Raw genomic sequence first — 19,925 nt, 5'->3', positions numbered from 1 at the left:
TTCTAATATTCTGTATGGCAAAATGCAAAGTCTATATAACATGCCACCTACAAAGTAGGACAACTTTGGGTTGCCATGAAAAGTGCAGACAATGAAGGCATTGTGGACTAAACTCCCTCTGCTTCCACAGCAACTGCTTTTACCTGAAAGAATGCTCGTGGACAAATATGGCAATTCAGATTTGGGTACTTGGAGGATGATTACTTGAAAATAAATGAAGTGAGCTTCATCAATTTGAGGCAGACAACTGACAGCGTTTGCTAATATCCAATGCTAAAATCTAAGCATGTGAATAAAAATTAGAATTTTAAAAAACTTGTATCCACCACTGAGTGCTAGAAAACTTTCCAATATTTAGTGGCTTTTTGATGAGATCAGGGTGGTCTCACAAATGCGTTTCTTCTTATCGCATAATGAAGCATGTCAGTATCTGACAGAGCTGTGTAACTCGCTGAGCCAACAACTTGAGTCCTCCCTATCTGACATAATACCGCACGGGTAAAAGATTCATTCAAGGTGCAAGATGATATGCCAGTGGGCTAATGTAACAAAGTGCAAAAAGTCATTCATACAGTTTCAGATTCCATTCTGCAACTAATCCTCAAAACCCATCACTGGTTGAGTTTGATGCAGTAGCAATGAAGACTGTCCGCAGTGATCTAGATAGACTTAAAATAATCCCAAACTGCACCACAAGCCAATTGTTTATTATGAAATTTCACTGTATTGAAAATAAATACTCCCTCCTTCTCCAGCTGCATACTTCTGTGAAGCCAGATTTCCTTTACATACGTCATCCAAAAGAATATCTCACAGCAGAGTGAATGCAAAAGCAGATGTGAAAATCCAGTTGTCTTGTATTAAGCCTGACATTTAAAAGCTATACAAAAGTAGAAAACAATGACACTCTTTTCACTGTTTTTTAGATATAGTTATTTAAATAATTTATATATGTTAGCATCGATTTTTTTTTACAATTTTGAATGAATAAATAAATATTTTAAATGCCTATTTTAATGTCTAGTGTGGTCGATATTGATAGAACCCACATATATCCAAGCTCTTTGGAATCTTCATTGATTTTTTAAAATGTAAATGAGTCTGACCCAACTATGCTGCAGAATCTTTATGTGTGAATTATTATTGGAGGGGAGCTCAAACCACTTGGCATTAACACAATTAGAAAGCACAGGCATATAATAATCATTGGGTTGTAGACAATATGCAAATTTTAAAATAATCCCAAACTGCACTACAAGTCAATTGTTTATTATGAAACTTCAATTTATTGAAAGTCAATACTTAATGAAATTCTGTAGACATCTCACAGAGCTCTAGAAGTATATAATGAAACAGTTTGTCCTGTTAGAAAAAAGTTTGAAAAACAGCTTTTATAGTCACATGATTTATGACGGCTTGTTTGCTGTTATAAACAAAAGTTAACATCGGAAGCTGGAAAATTGTTATAACAAACAGCAACATTCTGTTTGTTATAATAATTCTGTTCAATTATTTGTCTTTTTATATTTTGCATGGCAACTTTAACTAACTAGCATCCACCAAGCTAAAAAGACTGGGTATAGATATGTAAACATTAAAAATGCTTTTGGCTTTCCTACTAACATGCTGTCCTATGTTGCTTTTCAGCTTTTATCTATGACCCAGGATGACTACAAACCATCTGATGTTAGTATACCCTTAGAATTATCATTTATGTATGCTTGTGTAAGTGATATAAAATTGACAGAAATGGAATTCGCACCCTTGAGTGGATTTTAATGATCTATAAGATTTCCAGAAGTTTTTCAATCTTTTTTTTTGCAGAAATTATATCTAGTTTAATGCTGTTAAAACACTAAGTCATATATGAGATTTTAAACTTTTTCTTTTTTCCTTTGAGAAAGCAGGATTTATTGAGTGAACAAAAAAGCTCCCACAGTAGGCGGGGACCTGAAGGGGTTGCCTGAGATTTTAAACTTTCAAAAAGCAATATTTGTGGGACTTTTTATAAAAAGCATTTTGTTCTATAAATAGGCCTATAACATAATTTAAATAGGAAGTCTTGCATGTCTAGGACACACACACACACACACACATATATGTGCATAAGCATATTTATATGTTTATCTCAAAAAATATGCAACCAGAGACAGAGGGAAAGCAGGCAATTGAATGTAGTGATACATTCAGGGAACTGAAGCCTTGTAGTCAGACACAGATCCTCAGAGGATGATTTGTTAGCTGATATCTGAAGGACGTTGGCATTAATGCTGAAGAACCCCCTGAGGCATGGGATAGGACAGGGCTGGGCCAGGGTCCAAGAAAGGTCTGGAGTTCCAAGCAACTGGAGGGATGGCTGGGAGGTGGACAGTGGTGAGAGACCAGGTCCTAAAGGTCTTCATCAGCCTTTTATGAGGGGTGGCATTTCATACTGAGGACAGAGGGTGCATCGCACAGTTTGTCACTGAAGTGTGACAAGATCAGATGCAACATTTTACTGCTATCACTTGGTGGAGACTAGATTTGGAGAGAGAATATGCACGATTCGTCTTGTGAAAGTATTTGGACGATTATCTAAATGCTCAGTTTGCAATGACTCCTCACTGTTAGATGAAGGGTGGAGGAAGGGAAGAAGCAGGTATAACCTCATTGGAACCCCAGAGCTACTGTGACAGGTGTCCCTCTCCCTGTACTCTCGGCAGGGCCTACTCGTGACTGTGAACGGCAACCCTGTGGATTACCACACCATCCACCCCAGTCTGCCCATGGAGAATGGCCCTGGCAAAACTGACCTGTACTCAACCCCTCAGTACCGGTGGGAGCCCTCTGATGAATCCTCAGGTGGGAACCAGCCCTAGGGCATGTGTTATGTTCAGGATTGAATTTCCCTTTCATTCATACACTTGACCTCTCTCTCTTTTTGGTTTGTTGTTGTTTGATTTGGCTCTCTTTTTTAAACGGAAATGTTGTCTTCCATGGTCAGTATAATTAAGCTCATTTTTAAAAGTTCTGCCTGTATTTTGCCTCAGCATATTGCCATTTGTATACCAAGTTTGTATAAAAATAAGGGGCATAACTGAGCAAAAACTTTGGGGAAGAAAGGCATGAAAAATATCTTAAATATGTCACTTTATGTATAGTATTACACCTACATGTATATATGTATGTTGGTCTTTCTTTTAGTTGATGTATAATTTGGTGAACAGTTTTTCTGGTTAACATATGCATGTTTTGAAAAAGAGTCCCTTTTTTGTCCAACCCCAGATGACACCTGTGAGCTTCACAGAGCACCATGCTGGTTTGTTACCTGTCTCTGCATCCCACGTGTATGTTTTAGTTTCCAAGTTGGGCTTAAAATGAAAAGGAAATGCAGTGCTCTCCAAAAGGTGGTCTTCAGAGCATCGGCACCAGAAACACATAGGACAGGGCCCAAGAATGAGCATTTATGACTTCTCACATTCGAGATATTCAGGTCACAGCCTAGATGTCCTTCTACTTATACAATATTTATAGGAGAACGAATAAATAGAATTTTGACTGCTGACAAGGACAACCCAAACACACTCAAATCATGAACTGAACTTTCAAAAGTAAAACAAAACCCTGAAAGTTTTTAAAGAAAATTGAATCTATAATTGCAACACAAACTGTCACAATCAGAGAAGTAGCATGCCAGTAACTCTAGAATCCACCAGATGTGGTGCTTTCATCACTGTGTGTGATCCACGAGCTTTTCTATATAAACGCTAGACTTATTCAGTCCTGCTGCTTTTTTATGTTTCATTGCCAAGGAAACACTGCAGCTTCAAGGTGGAGTGTGCGTGGGGTATGCACAGTCACTGGTTTTTCAGTGGCTTATACTTCCTGTTCGTGATGCTAAGAAACTCTCCACTGTAACACACTTATATGTAGCCCACTTAACTTAAATAAGACAGACAGAAAGGGCATTTGAATTTTACATTGTGGCTGCTCTAACAGCATTTAGTATGGCACAATTTCTCCAGGCCAGGAATCTAGGTGTGACTAGGCTGGTCCCTCTGGCTCGAGGTTACTCATGAGGTTGCAGGGATGCTTCTGGCTGGGGCTGCTGTCTCACCTAGGGGAGAATCTCTTCCCAAGCCCACTCTATAGCTATTGGCTGGCCCCAGGCTCTTACTGACTGCTGGCTGGCAGAGACATCAGTTCTTGCCACCTGGGACACCCCACAGGGCAGTTTATAGCATGGCAGTGGGTGCTCAGCACAGAAACCACAGTCTTTTAAAACTAAATCTTGAAAGTGACACTACATCCTTTCTAAAGCGCTCTAGTTGTAGGAAGCCTGTCACAGGCCCCACCCACACTCAAAGGGAGGGCTCATAAGGGCACGAGCACCAGGAAGGAGAAGCTTTGGGAACCATCTTAGAGGCTGTCCTCCCTACCCTCTCAAATGGAAATTTTCTTCCCTCAATTTCTAGGTGATGAGTCCCATTACACTGACCAAGCAGAATCTATAACATAATATAAAGGCTTTACTAATTGGAAATACTTTCTGAAATCTTAAATAAGAGACTCTGCCACAATCATACATATGTTGCACTGCTTGAAATATTTATACAGATTTCAAGTTTGCATAGTTGCATTTATTTGTCCATCTAGAAAAGAAAGAGGATGAAGAAGACGAGAAAGAAGAATTTGAAGAAGAATGGAGTCATGAAGAAAAAAGAAGCGTCAAAGTTCACGCCATGGTCTCTGTGTTCCAGTTTATTATGAAACAAAGTTACATCTGTGCCCTCATTGCTATGATGGTAGGTATGAGCAGCAGTGGCCAGGGTGCTGGAAACGTGGTGCCCACAACTTGGCTGGCTCTAAGCTCTCATCCTCTCAGGGCCAGCATGAGTATAGGAATCTTCCCAATACCCTGGCAGAGAATGGATGGCTATGTTAATTTTTTATACTATAGATTGCAAAATCACATCTTTCCTTTAAATATTAATATACTTCTCTCAAATTAGCTTATCAGGACACACTACCCCCTATCTTGCCAATTTAAGAGGACATATTTATTAGGTAGTATTTCTAAAAGGTACTAACTATATGCCAGGTTAATATAGACTGTTTTATTTCTTTCAGATAGTGAAAGTTACATTCACATCTCATCTTAGATTTGGGTGAGACTTTATTCCATGTTGGCTACTATAACTTTTTGCCGATGTGAGCATAAAGCCATGGCACCCAGGAGGTTCTTTGATTGTGAGCACTCCATTTGTGAATGTTTTTACTCACCTCTTGATACATTCTCCATCTCCAACATCACAGCTGCAAAGGTAGACCTTTGGCCTATAAATAGAAGACAAAAGAAGCTCTAATCTCTCCCTTTCCTAAAACCAGATTTTCTTGGGAAATTTGATTTATTTTTGAGAAGCCTAACACTCTTGTTGAAAATACAACTCTTTCAAATTCTGTGGTCCATGGTGAAATCCTATGTGGACAGCTTTGATGAAAAAAAGTGAAAATATTCTGTAACTCTAGGAAGGAAAGAATACCTAGACACAATTTCTCCAAATACTACATCAAGATGCTTCCCAGAGGAAACTGTTAGTCACTCAACTTCAGTTCTAGTAAGGAACACAACCACACGCAAGAGGAGGCTGGAAAAAAGAAAGCTTCCTTAAAACCAAAGATGCTTATTTTGGGGCTTACAACTTGATTCTTTACATGAAATTAATTCTTTGTTTTTTGATTACTTTTTGACATTTTTCTATATATCAACCTCTACTTTACACTATAGCAAGTCTCCAATTGTTAACATCAAACATATTATAAACACAATTAAAAATTCTGATTTAGAACTAAAAAATGTATGCACTTATTTTTTCTTCTCTCTAATCCAGATAATTTGGTATTTTCTTTAACAAACTAGAGCTTTAAAAAATACTGGAGTACACATCTTGTTACTTCATAGAAAAAAGTCTATTGTAAAAACAACATAATCCTTCATTAAGGATGTGTCTTGACTGGCACCATTTCGTTGTGTTAACAGAGTCACATTAATGTTTTCTGAGTGCCTGCCTTCCCTGGAAGCTCCCTGTTGCAGGAGACTTTTTTGTCACACACAGAAACAGAAGTCCTGAGGAGCCAAGTCCGTTAAAATGATATGTGTATTTATTCAAAACACAAAATGCAAATATACTAAACTGTCAGACAACTCTGAAACTGAACATAGGAAGCAACACAGTGCAGATTTTATTTCCCAGCCACCACAACCAAAAGGCATAATGACTTGGCACTAAAAAGAAGAGAAATTTTTAAAAATTCTCATAACTTGTTTTTCTTCCTCATTCTCCCAAGCAAGAATATCATGTGGTAGAAGGAGGGGCTGGAATCTTCTGGGATTATAATATCTTTGAAGATTATTTTCCTGTCACATAAGAAGGGCAAGGGCATATCTGCATTTCATACTCAGATAAATGCATTAAATAGCAAGACTATTAAATGTGTTATTTAATGCAAATATATTAAATATTACCTAACTTATAAATTCTATTTCTAAAAAATAATATTTTCATGAAAATAATTCAGACTTGATAATACTTGTCAGTCACTAACTTAATTTTGATAAAAGCAGTTTATATGTCCAGTTTATAATTATCATGTATTTTAACCAACAGTTTAAAATAACTCATCACCTTAAAAAGTTAGAGGTGTTTGAGGACAAATAGGCAAATTTCTAAGAGAAAATATTTGTCTACTCCATGCTGACTTCATTTATCTTAATACCCAATTTCTAGAAACAAGACAGACTTGTAAAACATTTTGAGCTTTGGAACTAACTCATGAAATTCAGAAATACTATTGATTTCAAGTAGCCCAAACATACTAGAAGATATTTTTAAGGGTTTTTCACAAAAACTATGATATCAAATTATGTTAAGAGATAAGAGATTTCTAAAGTAAATAGTGCTTGTTTGCCTGATTTACAGATTATTCTGGTAGCTGCCATTTGAGATACGTTTCTGATTCTTTGAAAGTTCACTGTGAATAAAAGAAAATGTATCATTTGTCCAAAGAGTCTGACAGCTCTTTAGTCCTAACCATTGCAGGACAGAAGCTGAGGTTGGCCTCTGTTAACTTGGCTTTATTGTCTCGGGTATGGGTGCCTAAGACGCAACTTCATGTAAATTTTGTAATTTCTGTCTAGTATCTTCTTGAGTCATCCATTAAGAATGACCCCTGAAGCCCAGTTTGTAAAGTCAACCTAGTGATTCTTAAAGCTTCTAACTTCCAGCCTCCACAATGACCCATACTCATAACTTACAAATAGCTGTGGACACCAACTATTTTGGGGAGGAGAATACACTTACAGCATTTTTTTGTTTGTTTTTTTGTTTTTGTTTTTGTTGTTATTTTAAAATATTTCAAAGTAGGGTAAAGATCAAGAGATGTGGGACTTGTAGGAAAGAGACTTGGAAAGAAAAGTACTTTGCCATTGACTCTACTCCCTAGCAAGTTCAAAAGGAATGTCGTTCTCAGCACAATCAGCATTTCTTTTTTCTTGCTTTCCAGTGCCACAGGCTGGGTTCTCTCTGTTCCTTTACCACCTCTCCCTCATTTGAATGTCATTGACCTTTTCTTTTTAGATAACTTTTAACTTACCAGAATGAGGGGACTGTATATTGTATTGACCATTATCACTTTTTCTTTTCTCCCACAAGGCCTGGAGCATCACTTATCATAGCTGGTTGACTTTTGTGTTGTTGATTTGGTCATGTACTCTGTGGATGATACGCAACAGAAGAAAATATGCCATGATCAGCTCTCCTTTCATGGTGGTTTATGGAAATCTGTTGTTGATATTACAGTATATATGGAGCTTTGAACTTCCTGAAATTAAAAAGGTCCCAGGATTTTTAGAAAAGAAAGAACCAGGAGAACTTGCTTCAAAGGTAAGTGAAAACAAGAAAAACAATGACACAAACCACAGTAATTATAGTGATCATATCCAAGAGAAACCTAATTAAGCTAGACTCCAAATATTCACTGCTTTACAAAAATGAACATATTTGAGACTGTATAAAAATAATGAATAGGGCCGAGAGGTCTCTATAATTTAACTATAAACATATCTTATACCATGATTTTAGCTTTTCCTTAAAAATGACAATATTTTTCTTCAAAAAAACTATAGTATATATTATTTTTAGTACAAATTATATTCTAGTAGAAATTAGATATGGAAATAGGAAGATGCAATGTAAAATATATCAAGGGGTTAGAGGACTTTCTTGGATAGACCATCAACTTGTAAAACATGCTTAACACATGTCTGTTATAGGTAAGTATTGATTATTAATGGAAACATTTTTTTCTCAAATTATGTCCTTATAAACATTTTTAGAAGCAAAAATTAAGTATGAACTTGATTTTCTTCCTTCTACTGACTCTATGATATGCCTTCGTCTGAGTTAGAATGTTCACAATCTTTTCATTACTCATTTGTTTCTTTGAATCACTTTGGAAGTTTTTATTTCAGAAGATTGGGTGTCCCAACTTACTGTTTGTTTTGTTAAACAAGTGGCAGACTAAACACACATTCTTTTTGTGTTGCTGACTTCGTCTTAAGACAGTAAAAACAAACACATGAATGTGTTAAATGGGCCTTAAAAATTAGTATCTCTGAAAGAGACACTCATTTGCATTACATGAAATTCACCTTTCCTGGGAGAAATCCCCTACTTTAAAAGTACCAGACACCCATAGCCAAGGCAATCTGGTGTAAATGGTGATACTGAGAAGATTAGACCAAAGACTGGTCCTTGTAACAGATGTTTTGATGAAGGGATGATGGAATAAAGGAAAACATTTCTAACAGGTAAATGCTGATGACAGAAGTGAGACCATAACCCTTCTGTGTTCATGGACAGTGGGAATTTCACTTATTGATTCATTCATCCCAAACCTCCATGCCTACCTATTCTTGCTTTCTCTCCAAATGATACCCTATGCTGAAAATTCCACATAGTATTCTTATTCACAAGTCACTTTTATCTAACGTGTTTCTACTCTTTCTTTCTTTCCTCTTAAACACAGAAACACACACACATCTTAGTCTTTTCTTATAAGAGAAATTCAAAACCTTATTATTTTGATTATGCAAATACATTACAACTTGACTCAGAATAACAGTGAGACTTCTAAACATGCATGCCAACTAACGAGTTGAATTATCTTCCGTTTAATCTAAAATTAACAGTTCTTTGGAAGGAAACATAATTTGGGAAATAAACTTTTTACTCATTTTAAAAAGTGATTCTGGGATCCTAAGGTCGGTACTTGTATTTTATAATTTAATATTTTTGCTCAGCAAATCATGTAAGATTTTGGCATAGACAGTAACATTTGTATAAAACATATAACACACACTATTTACAGAGTATTAGACGAGTCACTGTGATAGAAAATAAGAGAAAAGAATCTAGCCTTTGTCCTCACTGGGCTGAACACCTCCAGTAGAGTCAGACTCACCCACCTCCCTCCTGGCTCTACCAAACCATATTCATTGCCTCCTGCACAACCAGACTTTTAACTCACCCTGCCAAGGAAAGATGTTTTATCTGCCCCCAATTACACCTAACCTCTCTGAATATGCATTAGAGAAATAAGTAGACTTATTTCCCAATTTATAGTTATTATATATATATGCATAGTGACTTCCAAAATTTTAATGCCAGATTTTCAGAAATGTAGGCCTGTGGTTTTGATTTCCTTAGGCCCTGTGCATGTTTACCAGGACTTATTGGCACTGGTTTATATTGAAAGGAAGTGATAAGTGAACATTTATGTATAGCTAAGTTAGAAAATATCCAGTGATCCATTTGTTTGTCTTATTTATTTTTTCAAACCTCTTTGGCAAATATTTATAAAAACTCTGGTATGAATCACAGTAAGGTATCACTTCAGGCCGGGCTCGGTGGCTCAGCCTGTAATCCCAGCACTTTGGGAGGCCGAGGTGAGTGGATGGCCTGAGCTCGCAGGTTCTCGACCAACTTGGGCAACTTGGTGAGACTTCATCTCTATAATCAATCAATAAATAAAAATTAGCCAAGGATGGTAGCACGCACCTATAGTTCCAGCTATTTGGAAGGCTAAGGTGGAAGGCTCGCTGGAGCCTAGCAGGTCGACACTGAGTGTGCCACGGCACTCCAGCCTGGGTGACAGAGTGAGACTCTTACTCAAAAAAAAAAAAAAAAAAAAATGTCACTTCATATCCACTAGGGTGGCTTTCATTTAAAAAAGTTACAAAAGTTACTGAGGACATAGAGAAATTAGAACTGTTACACACTGCTGATGGGAACATAAAAATGTTAAACTTAGAATTTACCATAAGACCAGCAATGCCATCCCTAGGTTTGTACACGTGAGGGAATTGAAAATATATATTCACATAAAATTTGTACATGAATGTTGATGGATGGCAGCATTATCCATTATGGCCAAAAATATGGAAACAACCTGAAGGCCTATTAACTAGTAAATGGATAAATAAAATGGTGTATGGCTATACAATGAAATATTATTTGGTAATAAAAAGGAATGAGGTATTATCCGTGCTGCAGCATAAATGAACTTGAACACATTATGCTAAGTAAAAGAATCCACTTAAAAATGATACATATTGCATAATGAATATTTGTATACCTAACCCTGAATTGTACCCCACATCTTTAAAATAAAAGAAAAAATAATAATACATATTGTATAATTCCTTTTATATAAAATGTCCACATTAGGCAAATATATAGAGACAAAGAGTAAATTCATGTTTGTCTAGGACCAAGATGGGGAGCAAAAGAAGTGACTGCTATGAGGTTTCTTTTGGGAATGATAAAAATGTTCTAAAATTGATTGCAGTGATAATCGAGCAACTCTGTGAATATACTAAAAAACGCTGAATTATGCACTTTAAATAGGTAAACTATATGGTATATGTATTATATCTCAATAAAGCTATTACACAACACACACACACACACACACACACACACACACACACACACACACACACTCACACACCTCTTATGTCTTAGGTACTATATTCCCTAAAGAAGAAAGCTCCTTGATATCAAAAGTATTTTTCCTTGTCCCTAAGAAAATGTCAATATAAAACTGTGGGCATCTAGAATTAGTCTTACTTCAGCTTTGGAAGATTAATAGAAATAATAAGGGATTCTATTTTCTGAGATGAAATTTTCAGTCTGTGAAATTCTGCAAAATACGGAATGTTGCAGACTCAAGAGAATAGTATACAGGAAGTTTATCTTCCTTTTACAATGGCGATGACACCACAGTTAGGAAGAAATCAAACCAGGGACAAGCAGCTTGAGGGAGACCACTGCTGAAGATGACTTCCTTCCTAGATGAAAGGACTTTGAATGGTTCAGTTCATCTTCCTTGGGGCCTTGCATGGTGCTAAATACCCTTCTGGTAACCAACACACACATGAAAGCATCCTCAGGAAAAGGGATTAGAAGGCAGTGAATTTCAGCTGAGATCAAGTGGGTGCCCTGACTCTATCTGCAGTAAAAATGTTTGTTTATCGTGCTCCCACTGGAATGTGGAGAAGGCACTGCATTCCTTGAAATGTGTTTACACTTCGATTGGTCGCCTAATTCTTGTTTTGCTACTTCTCTAATTTCAGATTCTTTTCACTATTACTTTTTGGCTACTGCTGAGGCAGCACCTCACAGAGCAAAAAGCTCTTCAAGAAAAGGAAGCTCTTTTATCTGAAGTCAAAATTGGTAGTCAAGAAAATGAAGAAAAAGGTAAGTTCTGTGCTCTGTAAAATTACAGAGAAACAGCTCTAAAATATATCAGAAAGCCTCAGACTAAATAGCAGCCAAACATTTAAAGTCATAAATAACACTAGTATAGTATGTGGCTTTTAGAGTATACATGAGAGTTCACAGGAGCTTTAAAAATGTACCTTTTGATCCTCACAAAAGTGATCCCCAATGGAAGAAGAAACTGAGGCTCAGAGAAAATAAATGATTCCCCCAAGGTCATACTTGTAGTGCATATTGGAACCAAGAAACAGACTCAAATCTTTCAAATATAAATCATCTCCTTTCTTAAAAATGCTGATATGGATTTTTGTCTGGTTGGCCCAGTGCTGAGAATGTCAGCTCAATGGGTCAGCAAGCCAAGCCCCAAAGAGTCCCAAAGAGTGTCAGCTCAATGGGCTGGCAAGCCAAGCCCTGACAGTGTTGCCAGTTTGGTGGGCTGGCAAGCCAGCCTCGAGAAATGTCTCAGCTCTGGAGTCTTGCTCTCAGTTCAGCCAGCTCCCTTGGCTGACAAGCCAGCCTCCAGGGTACACGGCTCTTCAGTTCCAATAATCTTCAGCAGCTCTCTTTGGGCTTGGGTTCTTGTCTGGCAACCAGGAAGAATGAGGAACACCAAAACCCAGAAGACGAAAAAGTAGAATTTATTGAGAAAACAAAAATAGAAGCCCAGAAGATGAAAAAGTAGGATTTATTGAGAAAACAAAAAAAGATCCCACAATGGGAGGGACCTGATGCTTATATAGCCCTAAGACCGAACTGATTGTTAGCACCAGCAGTGAGCTGATTGGTTGGCACTGGCTGTGCTGATTGCAGTACTAAGAATCAATCAGCAGGAGGTAGGGGTCTAGTAGTGAGCTGATTGGTTGGCACATAGCAGTGAGCTGATTGGTTTATTTTACAATCCCAGCAGTCAGTGTTTTTGCTCTAGTTTAAAGGGCTTGAAGGGAGCTTGTTTACCTACATAGGTGTTTCAGTCCCAGAAACCAGCAGGAAGTTTGTTGCGTTGTAACTGGCGGACCCATCCTGTCTGTCTACCTAGCTGATCTGTAGCTAATTCCCATTAAGTTGTTTTCAACAACAGAAATCTGTAAATCTAAGTCTTGCCTATATGAGTTTGGATGTCTCTGTTTAACAGAGTGATTGAATTAACCAGTTAATTTTGGTAAAGAATGGTTACTTTGAGTTCACCAATTACTCTGAGCTCTGACTTCATGTTTATTCACTCTCCTCTGTGAATCTGCTAGTTGTTTGAGTAAACTATCTAAATTAATCCAAATAATAATTTTGAAAAAGTTTTTCAAATTATTCAGATATAAGCTTTTCTAACAGACTTGAGCCCTATATTTAGCATATTTTAAAGCAAGACAAATTAAAATTTTAATTTAAATGCATAAAATTGTTTTTAACAGTTAAATTACAATTATTCTTTAAATGTAATTTAAATTAAATTATAGTTGACTTTAACTCTTACACTTTTAATTATTTAAAGTCATGCCTGTGGTTAAAATTGTTAGAATTAACCACATTTAGTAAGTGCTTGATTGTCTAAAACCATGAAATAGTAGTGTTTAAAGCTGTCATTGGATATTAGAAATGAAAAGATGTTATAAAGAGATTAGTATTAAAATATTGCCAAATTTGGTTTCTTTTAAATTCCATTTTAGAAAGGCTATAAAAATTGACTATTTATTTATGAATGTTGCCATGTTTACTAGCATAGTCTAAAATCATCCAAATTATTTCATAACTCATAAAGTACATGTTTCTATGTCCCGCCTATATCACACACCATCAATGTGGTTCTGCTCAGGTAACCAGCTAAGTATAATGGCATGGCTTTTTATTTTGAAGATGAAGAACTTCAAGATATACAAGTGGAAGGAGAGCCTAAAGAGGAAGAGGAAGAGGAGGAAGTGAAGGAAGAGCAGCAAGAGAGAAAGAAGGAAGAGGAAGCAGAAACAGAAGAAGAAGATGATGACCAGGACATCATGAAAGTGCTAGGCAATCTGGTGGTGGCCATGTTTATCAAATATTGGATCTATGTCTGTGGAGGCATGTTCTTCTTTGTCAGCTTTGAGGGTAAAATCGTCATGTACAAAATCATCTACATGGTGCTGTTTCTGTTCTGTGTGGCCTTATATCAGGTAGGTAAACTATTGTCCTCTATTTGTTTAAATTCTCACATCTGTCCCTGGAATACATATGAGCTACTTTTGCAGAGATTCTAAATTACTATGACCCATGAACATATCATGTAAAATGATTGTTGAGATTCAAACATCATACCCTAAGAATTCTAAAATGGGTCTGGGCTTGGTGGCTCAGCCTGTCATCCCAGCACTTTCGGAGGCTGAGGTGAGCCCAGGCAACTTGGCAAGACCTCGTCTCTACAATAAATAAAAAATTAGCCAGGCGTGGTAGTGCACACCTGTAGTTCTCGGTACTTGGAAGGCTGAGGCGGAAGGATAATCAGAGCCCAACAGGTTGACACTGGGGTGGCTGTGAGTGTGCCACTGCACTTTAGCCTGGGTGACAGAGTGAGACTCCAATGCAAAAAAAAATAAAAATAAAAATAATTCAAAAATGGTAAATGGCTATCTTCATTTCTTTACTATTTTTAAAGTTTAGGTTCTTAGAAAGTCAGAAAGAAAGTCCATACATAATTTTCTCAAAAGTTTTTTATTAAAAAATCTAAAATTGGGTTATGTTTTAAAATAGTATTAATAATATAAAAGCTGTGGCTAGATAATCCAAAATAGTGGGGGATTCTCAGGTAACTTATTTTTCAGGTTTTGAGATCAGAAAACCATGTGTGTGTGCATTGGGTCCACATGCATGTCTGTGTGTGCACGTGTGTGTGTAGATATACATGTATAATGCATTGACTACTTTAGTGTTTCATTAATTGAAATTCATAAAATATTACATAAAAATAAGTTAGTCTCTTCACAGACACAGTTTTAACTGATGATAAAAGGAACCCAACGGTATAATCCTGTGTAACAATAAAATATCCTTGAGAGCAGCTAACTAGCCAAATAAAGCAGCTACAGTAAACAAGAGTGAGTAAGTAAGAGTAAACATGCAAGTAAGGAAGGAAGTAATAAACAAGATGTGAAAATAAAAAGATCCCAACAAAATTCAGCGAACTTTTGAATACTTTGTAAAATTCAGGATAGATGTTCTCCAATGAATATTCAGAGTTTATGGTAAAGAGAGATGGCTTCTCTGTTGTTCCACATTTGTATTCGTACAATACTGCTTTGATTCTTTGTTTTTTCTTTTAATTTTTTTTTTATTTTAAAGATGTGAGGTACAATTCAGGGTTAGGCATACAAATGTTCATTATGCAGGTACCTTTGTTGACGAGGTGTGCCCCCCCTTCCCCAGGCAGGTTCCCACTACTGCCAATCCTGCTTCCCCACACCCCTCCTGGCAGTTTCCTGCTACTGCCAATCCTTCCTTTTCTTATAGTATTATGATAAGCAGATGCAGTTTTCTCTCATCAGTAACAGCCACAATGACAGCAGTACCTACCACAGCCCCCCTGAGTGCCTCCTATAGACCAGATATCTCGTTGGAAAGTTATAAATATTATTTGGCTCATCCTCATAGTGATACTGAAAGGTAGGTACTTATGAAGATGGAAACCAAAACTCAGTAAGGTCCAACAATTTCTGCAAAGACACAGTTGGCAACCACTCGTAGAGTTGGGATTCTAACCCAGATCCATTCAACTATATTAGGAACAGAATACAGAAACCTAAAAATGATACAGACTTTATTTTCAAATATGTGTAGATATAATCACTTGTCTTACTTGAATGAGTCAAATGTTTTTGTGAGATTTCCTAGAAATGATTTTTTTCATTTGTTTTTCAATGTCTGATTCACAGGTGCACTATGATTGGTGGAGGAGAATTCTAAAATATTTTTGGATGTCTGTGGTTATTTACACTATGCTGGTGCTTATCTTTATATACACATATCAGTTTGAAAACTTCCCAGGCCTGTGGCAAAATATGACCGGATTGAAAAAGGAAAAGTAAGCAATTTTGGTGGGCAATGAGTTCCTAAAAATGGCAAGCAGGATGAAGACTTGAATGCATATTATTCAGAGTACTTTTACAGAAGATCTTGGTAAAACATGATATCATTAATGTTTACAAGTTTCTCTAGAACAGGATTTATAAGTTAGTTCTCTTGTATTCCTTCTCCCCATCCCTGAAATTAGAACACAGCAGGTACTTCATGAATATTGATCAATGAATTTTCTGTGCCATTTTAATGAAAAGGCATTTTTAAATGTCAGTTCCATGTGAAATACACCTGGTTAATGCTTAGTTGTGCCTTCTGCTCTCCAAGTCAGAGCTCAGCTCTTTAATTTATAGGTAGGCTCATGGACTTATCACATAGAATAGTGACCTTTCCTCAATTTATGTTGCTGGGGCTTAGTTTCTAAGGAACGTTAGTATCATAGAGAAATAAATTTCTGTATGTGCTAAGAGACTCATGATGATAAGGTAGTTTTTTTTCCCCCGTGCAAATAGTAGACAGTGTTCTGTCCTTTTCTAATTTGCTTCTGTAAACTTCTGAAATTAGTTTGGAAATCCAGTCATTACTGGACATTGAGCAGAATATATTGAAGCATCTGGGAGAAGAATTTTAAAGGAAAAGATCTCCATGTAGCTACGCCAAGATAACTAAAGATCCGGTCAACAAATGGTTTTTGAATGCTTTCCATGTGCTGAACACTGTTTTGTGCCTGAGGATATAACAGAAAACAACACAGACAGAGTCTAAGCCTTGTCTATTTTGTATTCTAGTTGACAAGACAAACAAGAAAACAATTTAATGTAAAATAAGTTAATTACAATGTGCGGTCAGTCTCTCAAGGAAACATACAACAGGTTCAGGTAGTGAATAATGGACAAACTATAAATGGAGAGATCAGGGTAGGAAAAGCAGTTTAAGTTCTAACTGAAGGAAAAGAAGGAGCTTATCTTAGGAAGGATGTGTGAGTTGGAGGCTGGGGTGTGGAAAAGCATTTCAGGAAGAGGGAGCAGCACGTGCAAAGGCTCTGATGCAAGTCAGAGTTTGACACAATGCATAGGAGGAACTGAAGACAGACTTCACTGCCGGGAGAATGAAAGGAGAGTTTACTCAAGCAGCTGGGGACGTGTGTGGTGTGTAGGCAATGTGGTTTCTATTTTATTCTTAGTGGAATTGCCCAGTCTTTAAAGATCCCTTGACGAGCTGAGAAAAATGATATGGGCAGTAGAAACAACAAGACCAGTTAGTTAGTAAGCAATAGAAGTGGTCCTCTGAGAAATGATGGTGGATTCACCCAGGACATGGAGTGGTAGAATTGGATGACAGAAGGGTCAGTTTCAAGAGGTGTAAGGAAATGTGGGTGAGTGAGATGTGAAGGAAAGGAACCCAAGAGACATCTGATTCTGGGATTTTGCACAGTGTAGACAGCTGTATCATGCATTGGTCCAGAGAAGCCTAGAGTGGGGAGAGGGAGGTGGAGGACAACTTTGCTAAGGAAAATCAGAGAATCAAGAATACTGTTTTGAAAACACTCAATAGGAAATAACTGTGAAATAATCGATTTCCAACAGCAATTTGGGTATGAGAGTCCAGAGGAGGAGGCCGTGGTATAGATGCACGTTTGAGTTCTTGCTGTGAAGATGATGTATAAATCCACCAGACAGCATGACATCAACCTGGGGGAAGTATATCTAGAGAAGAGATCAAAACTGAGTCCTGGAGATAGTTCAGCCTCTAGAGGTCCAATAGAAGAGAAAGAGATCATACTGGAACAAGAAACCAAGAGAGTGTGGTGGCGTCGTCAAGACTACTCTCATTTCAAGAAGGACTGGAGGCTCGATTAAATAAAGCTAGAGAAGTAGCCATTGAATTTGGCAATGCTGAGACTGTTACTGACCATTGTAAAAGCAGGTTAGCTGGCTTGGGGGAAACAAAAGCCAAATTGGAATGTCTGGCACAGAGGGATGCAATAAATGATATAGCTGATAGGAGCATAAGGCTGTGACGTAGTTTATAAGGAAGAGCTGTCTTCATTGTCTAAGGTCCTGCTTTTTATGTTGTTGTTTTTCTTTACAGGCTTGAGGATCTTGGCTTGAAGCAGTTTACTGTAGCTGAACTGTTCACTCGCATATTCATCCCAACTTCCTTTCTGCTGGTGTGTATTTTACACCTGCACTATTTCCATGACCGGTTCCTTGAACTCACAGACCTCAAATCCATTCCCAGCAAAGAAGACAACACCGTCTACAGGTGAGCAAATGAAAGAGACATATACGTCTTGTTACCAGGAAAGCAGCCGTGAAACCCTTCTGTCGGCCGGCCACCTTGCAGGAAGCTGATAATCCAGCTTAGAGTTTCAACCTTGAATTGTCCATGAGTATCAACATGTGAGTTAAAAGAGAGAGAGAGAGAGAGGGGAAAAGCATGGAATATTTGATGGCACTTTCTGAGACAATAGGTAGTGACTTATGACTGGTTAATGTAATGTGTTCTCGATAGTCTTGTGAGTAGATTTAGACTAGCCGTGCAGACTGAAATATTTTAGAGATGGCAATGTGTATTTGTGTCTAGCCTGAGTGTATGGTTTTAGAACATTTACAGAATCTGGCTAGTTTAGAGGATATTTTTTCTATTATGCTGCCCACCTATACTGACGTCCCATGAAAGCACACAAAAAGCTGATGGGCAAGATTTTCCCTTCCATTTTAGAAATGAAGAGCCTTTACTAAAAGGACAGAACCTGCAATCAACTAGTAATTAGAATCATATTTAAGAAGAGGGAGTGAAGACAATGTTTTCTCAAACCACAATGGGTTATCACAGATCCTTTCATCGGTTTCGTCACAGGGAATTTACAAGCATTTTTCTAATGAGTGCTAGCAATGGTTTTCCTCTCTGCCTGATCTTTAACCATGATTCACTTCTTGGAAAAGCACTTGCTAAGCAACTAAGGCAGCAAGGGGCTGCATTGAGAAGGATTCAGAGGGCACAGTTGAAAACTTCTCTTAATTCTTTGACTTCAAGGGAAAAAAATGAGTACATCAGTAAAAGAAGTAGAATTTCATCATGTACATTTCGTAAAATACTAAACTTTCCATTTCTTCACTGAAATTATAGGTAACTCCAAAATACTTTTATTTGATGATGAAAAACATTTTCTAATCCTTATTTATGACCAGCAGATTTATTTTCTTTATTGTGTTTTGTTGAACTTAAGAGGACATTTAGAGTTTTCATTCTGATACTCTGGCTGACTGCCAGTATGTCAGTGACACCTAATCCACAGATCCAAGCGGTATCAACCAGTCATTATGTCTTATGTTGTCTTGCCACCATAAGTGATGAGACTCAGCTAAAACCTATCTCTTCCCAAGACCCAGCAGGAGAGTGTGGATGGGGCCGGTGGCTTACCCTCTATATATTTACTCCTATCTCCTCCAGTGATAATCAAACATTAGCAATAATAAAGTGGTTATTAAAGGTTTGGGGTCCCTCTAGGCAATATTATTTATAGACAAATTGTTGATGGGGAAAACCAGCCTAAGTTTAAAAGTTCACAAAGACAATGCCTGCATAGAAAAGTAAGAGATGTCAATAATTAGAAAGAGGATTATCTGATCATTCTTTTGGATTTTGCTCAGGATACCTGTGGATAAGATTACTATTTGATATTTAACTCTGACCATGTAACATGCTTTAATTGATTATACAGCCTCACCATTATTTTCAAAAATTATATTCAATATTGCCAAAAAATTATTTAGTTAGCAGCGCTGATTTGTATGTTTATGAGAGTTGTTGAGCATTAATCATTGCAAAATGATATCTTTTAAAAAAATTTTATCTTCTAAATGTCTTTTCTTGTCTTTCATATTTGTTTTCTTCTCATGAAAATTTCCTCAAGTATATAGGAACCTTTTTCTTGCTGCTCCTTTTCTTTCTTTTTTTGTTTTATTTTTATTTTTTTGTGACAGGGTCTTACTCTGTCACCCAAACTGGAGTGCAGTATTGTGATCATAACTCACTCCAGCCTCGACCTCCTGGACTCAGGTGATC

At 37.1% G+C, this 19,925-nt stretch overlaps 1 protein-coding gene across 1 annotated transcript in view; it reads left to right on the top strand.

Annotated features, from left to right (window-relative positions):
- Positions 1-19,925, top strand: part of PIEZO2 (piezo type mechanosensitive ion channel component 2) — a 188,222-nt gene that overhangs the window by 64,829 nt on the left and 103,468 nt on the right. Inside the window, exons 6-13 of the mRNA XM_008063492.1 lie at positions 1,648-1,686; positions 2,703-2,841; positions 4,636-4,784; positions 7,692-7,922; positions 11,675-11,798; positions 13,668-13,960; positions 15,713-15,861; positions 17,946-18,119. Of these exons, the coding sequence (XP_008061683.1) occupies positions 1,648-1,686; positions 2,703-2,841; positions 4,636-4,784; positions 7,692-7,922; positions 11,675-11,798; positions 13,668-13,960; positions 15,713-15,861; positions 17,946-18,119 (1,298 nt within the window). The remainder of the gene's footprint in view (positions 1-1,647; positions 1,687-2,702; positions 2,842-4,635; positions 4,785-7,691; positions 7,923-11,674; positions 11,799-13,667; positions 13,961-15,712; positions 15,862-17,945; positions 18,120-19,925) is intronic.

This window comes from Carlito syrichta, unplaced genomic scaffold (assembly GCF_000164805.1).
Source record: "Carlito syrichta isolate Samal-C Ts95f unplaced genomic scaffold, Tarsius_syrichta-2.0.1 Scaffold306873, whole genome shotgun sequence".
Classification (NCBI taxonomy): Eukaryota; Metazoa; Chordata; class Mammalia; order Primates; family Tarsiidae; genus Carlito; species Carlito syrichta.
The sequence above is the reverse complement of the archived record's forward strand: the minus strand, read 5'-3'. Positions and strand labels throughout refer to the sequence as shown.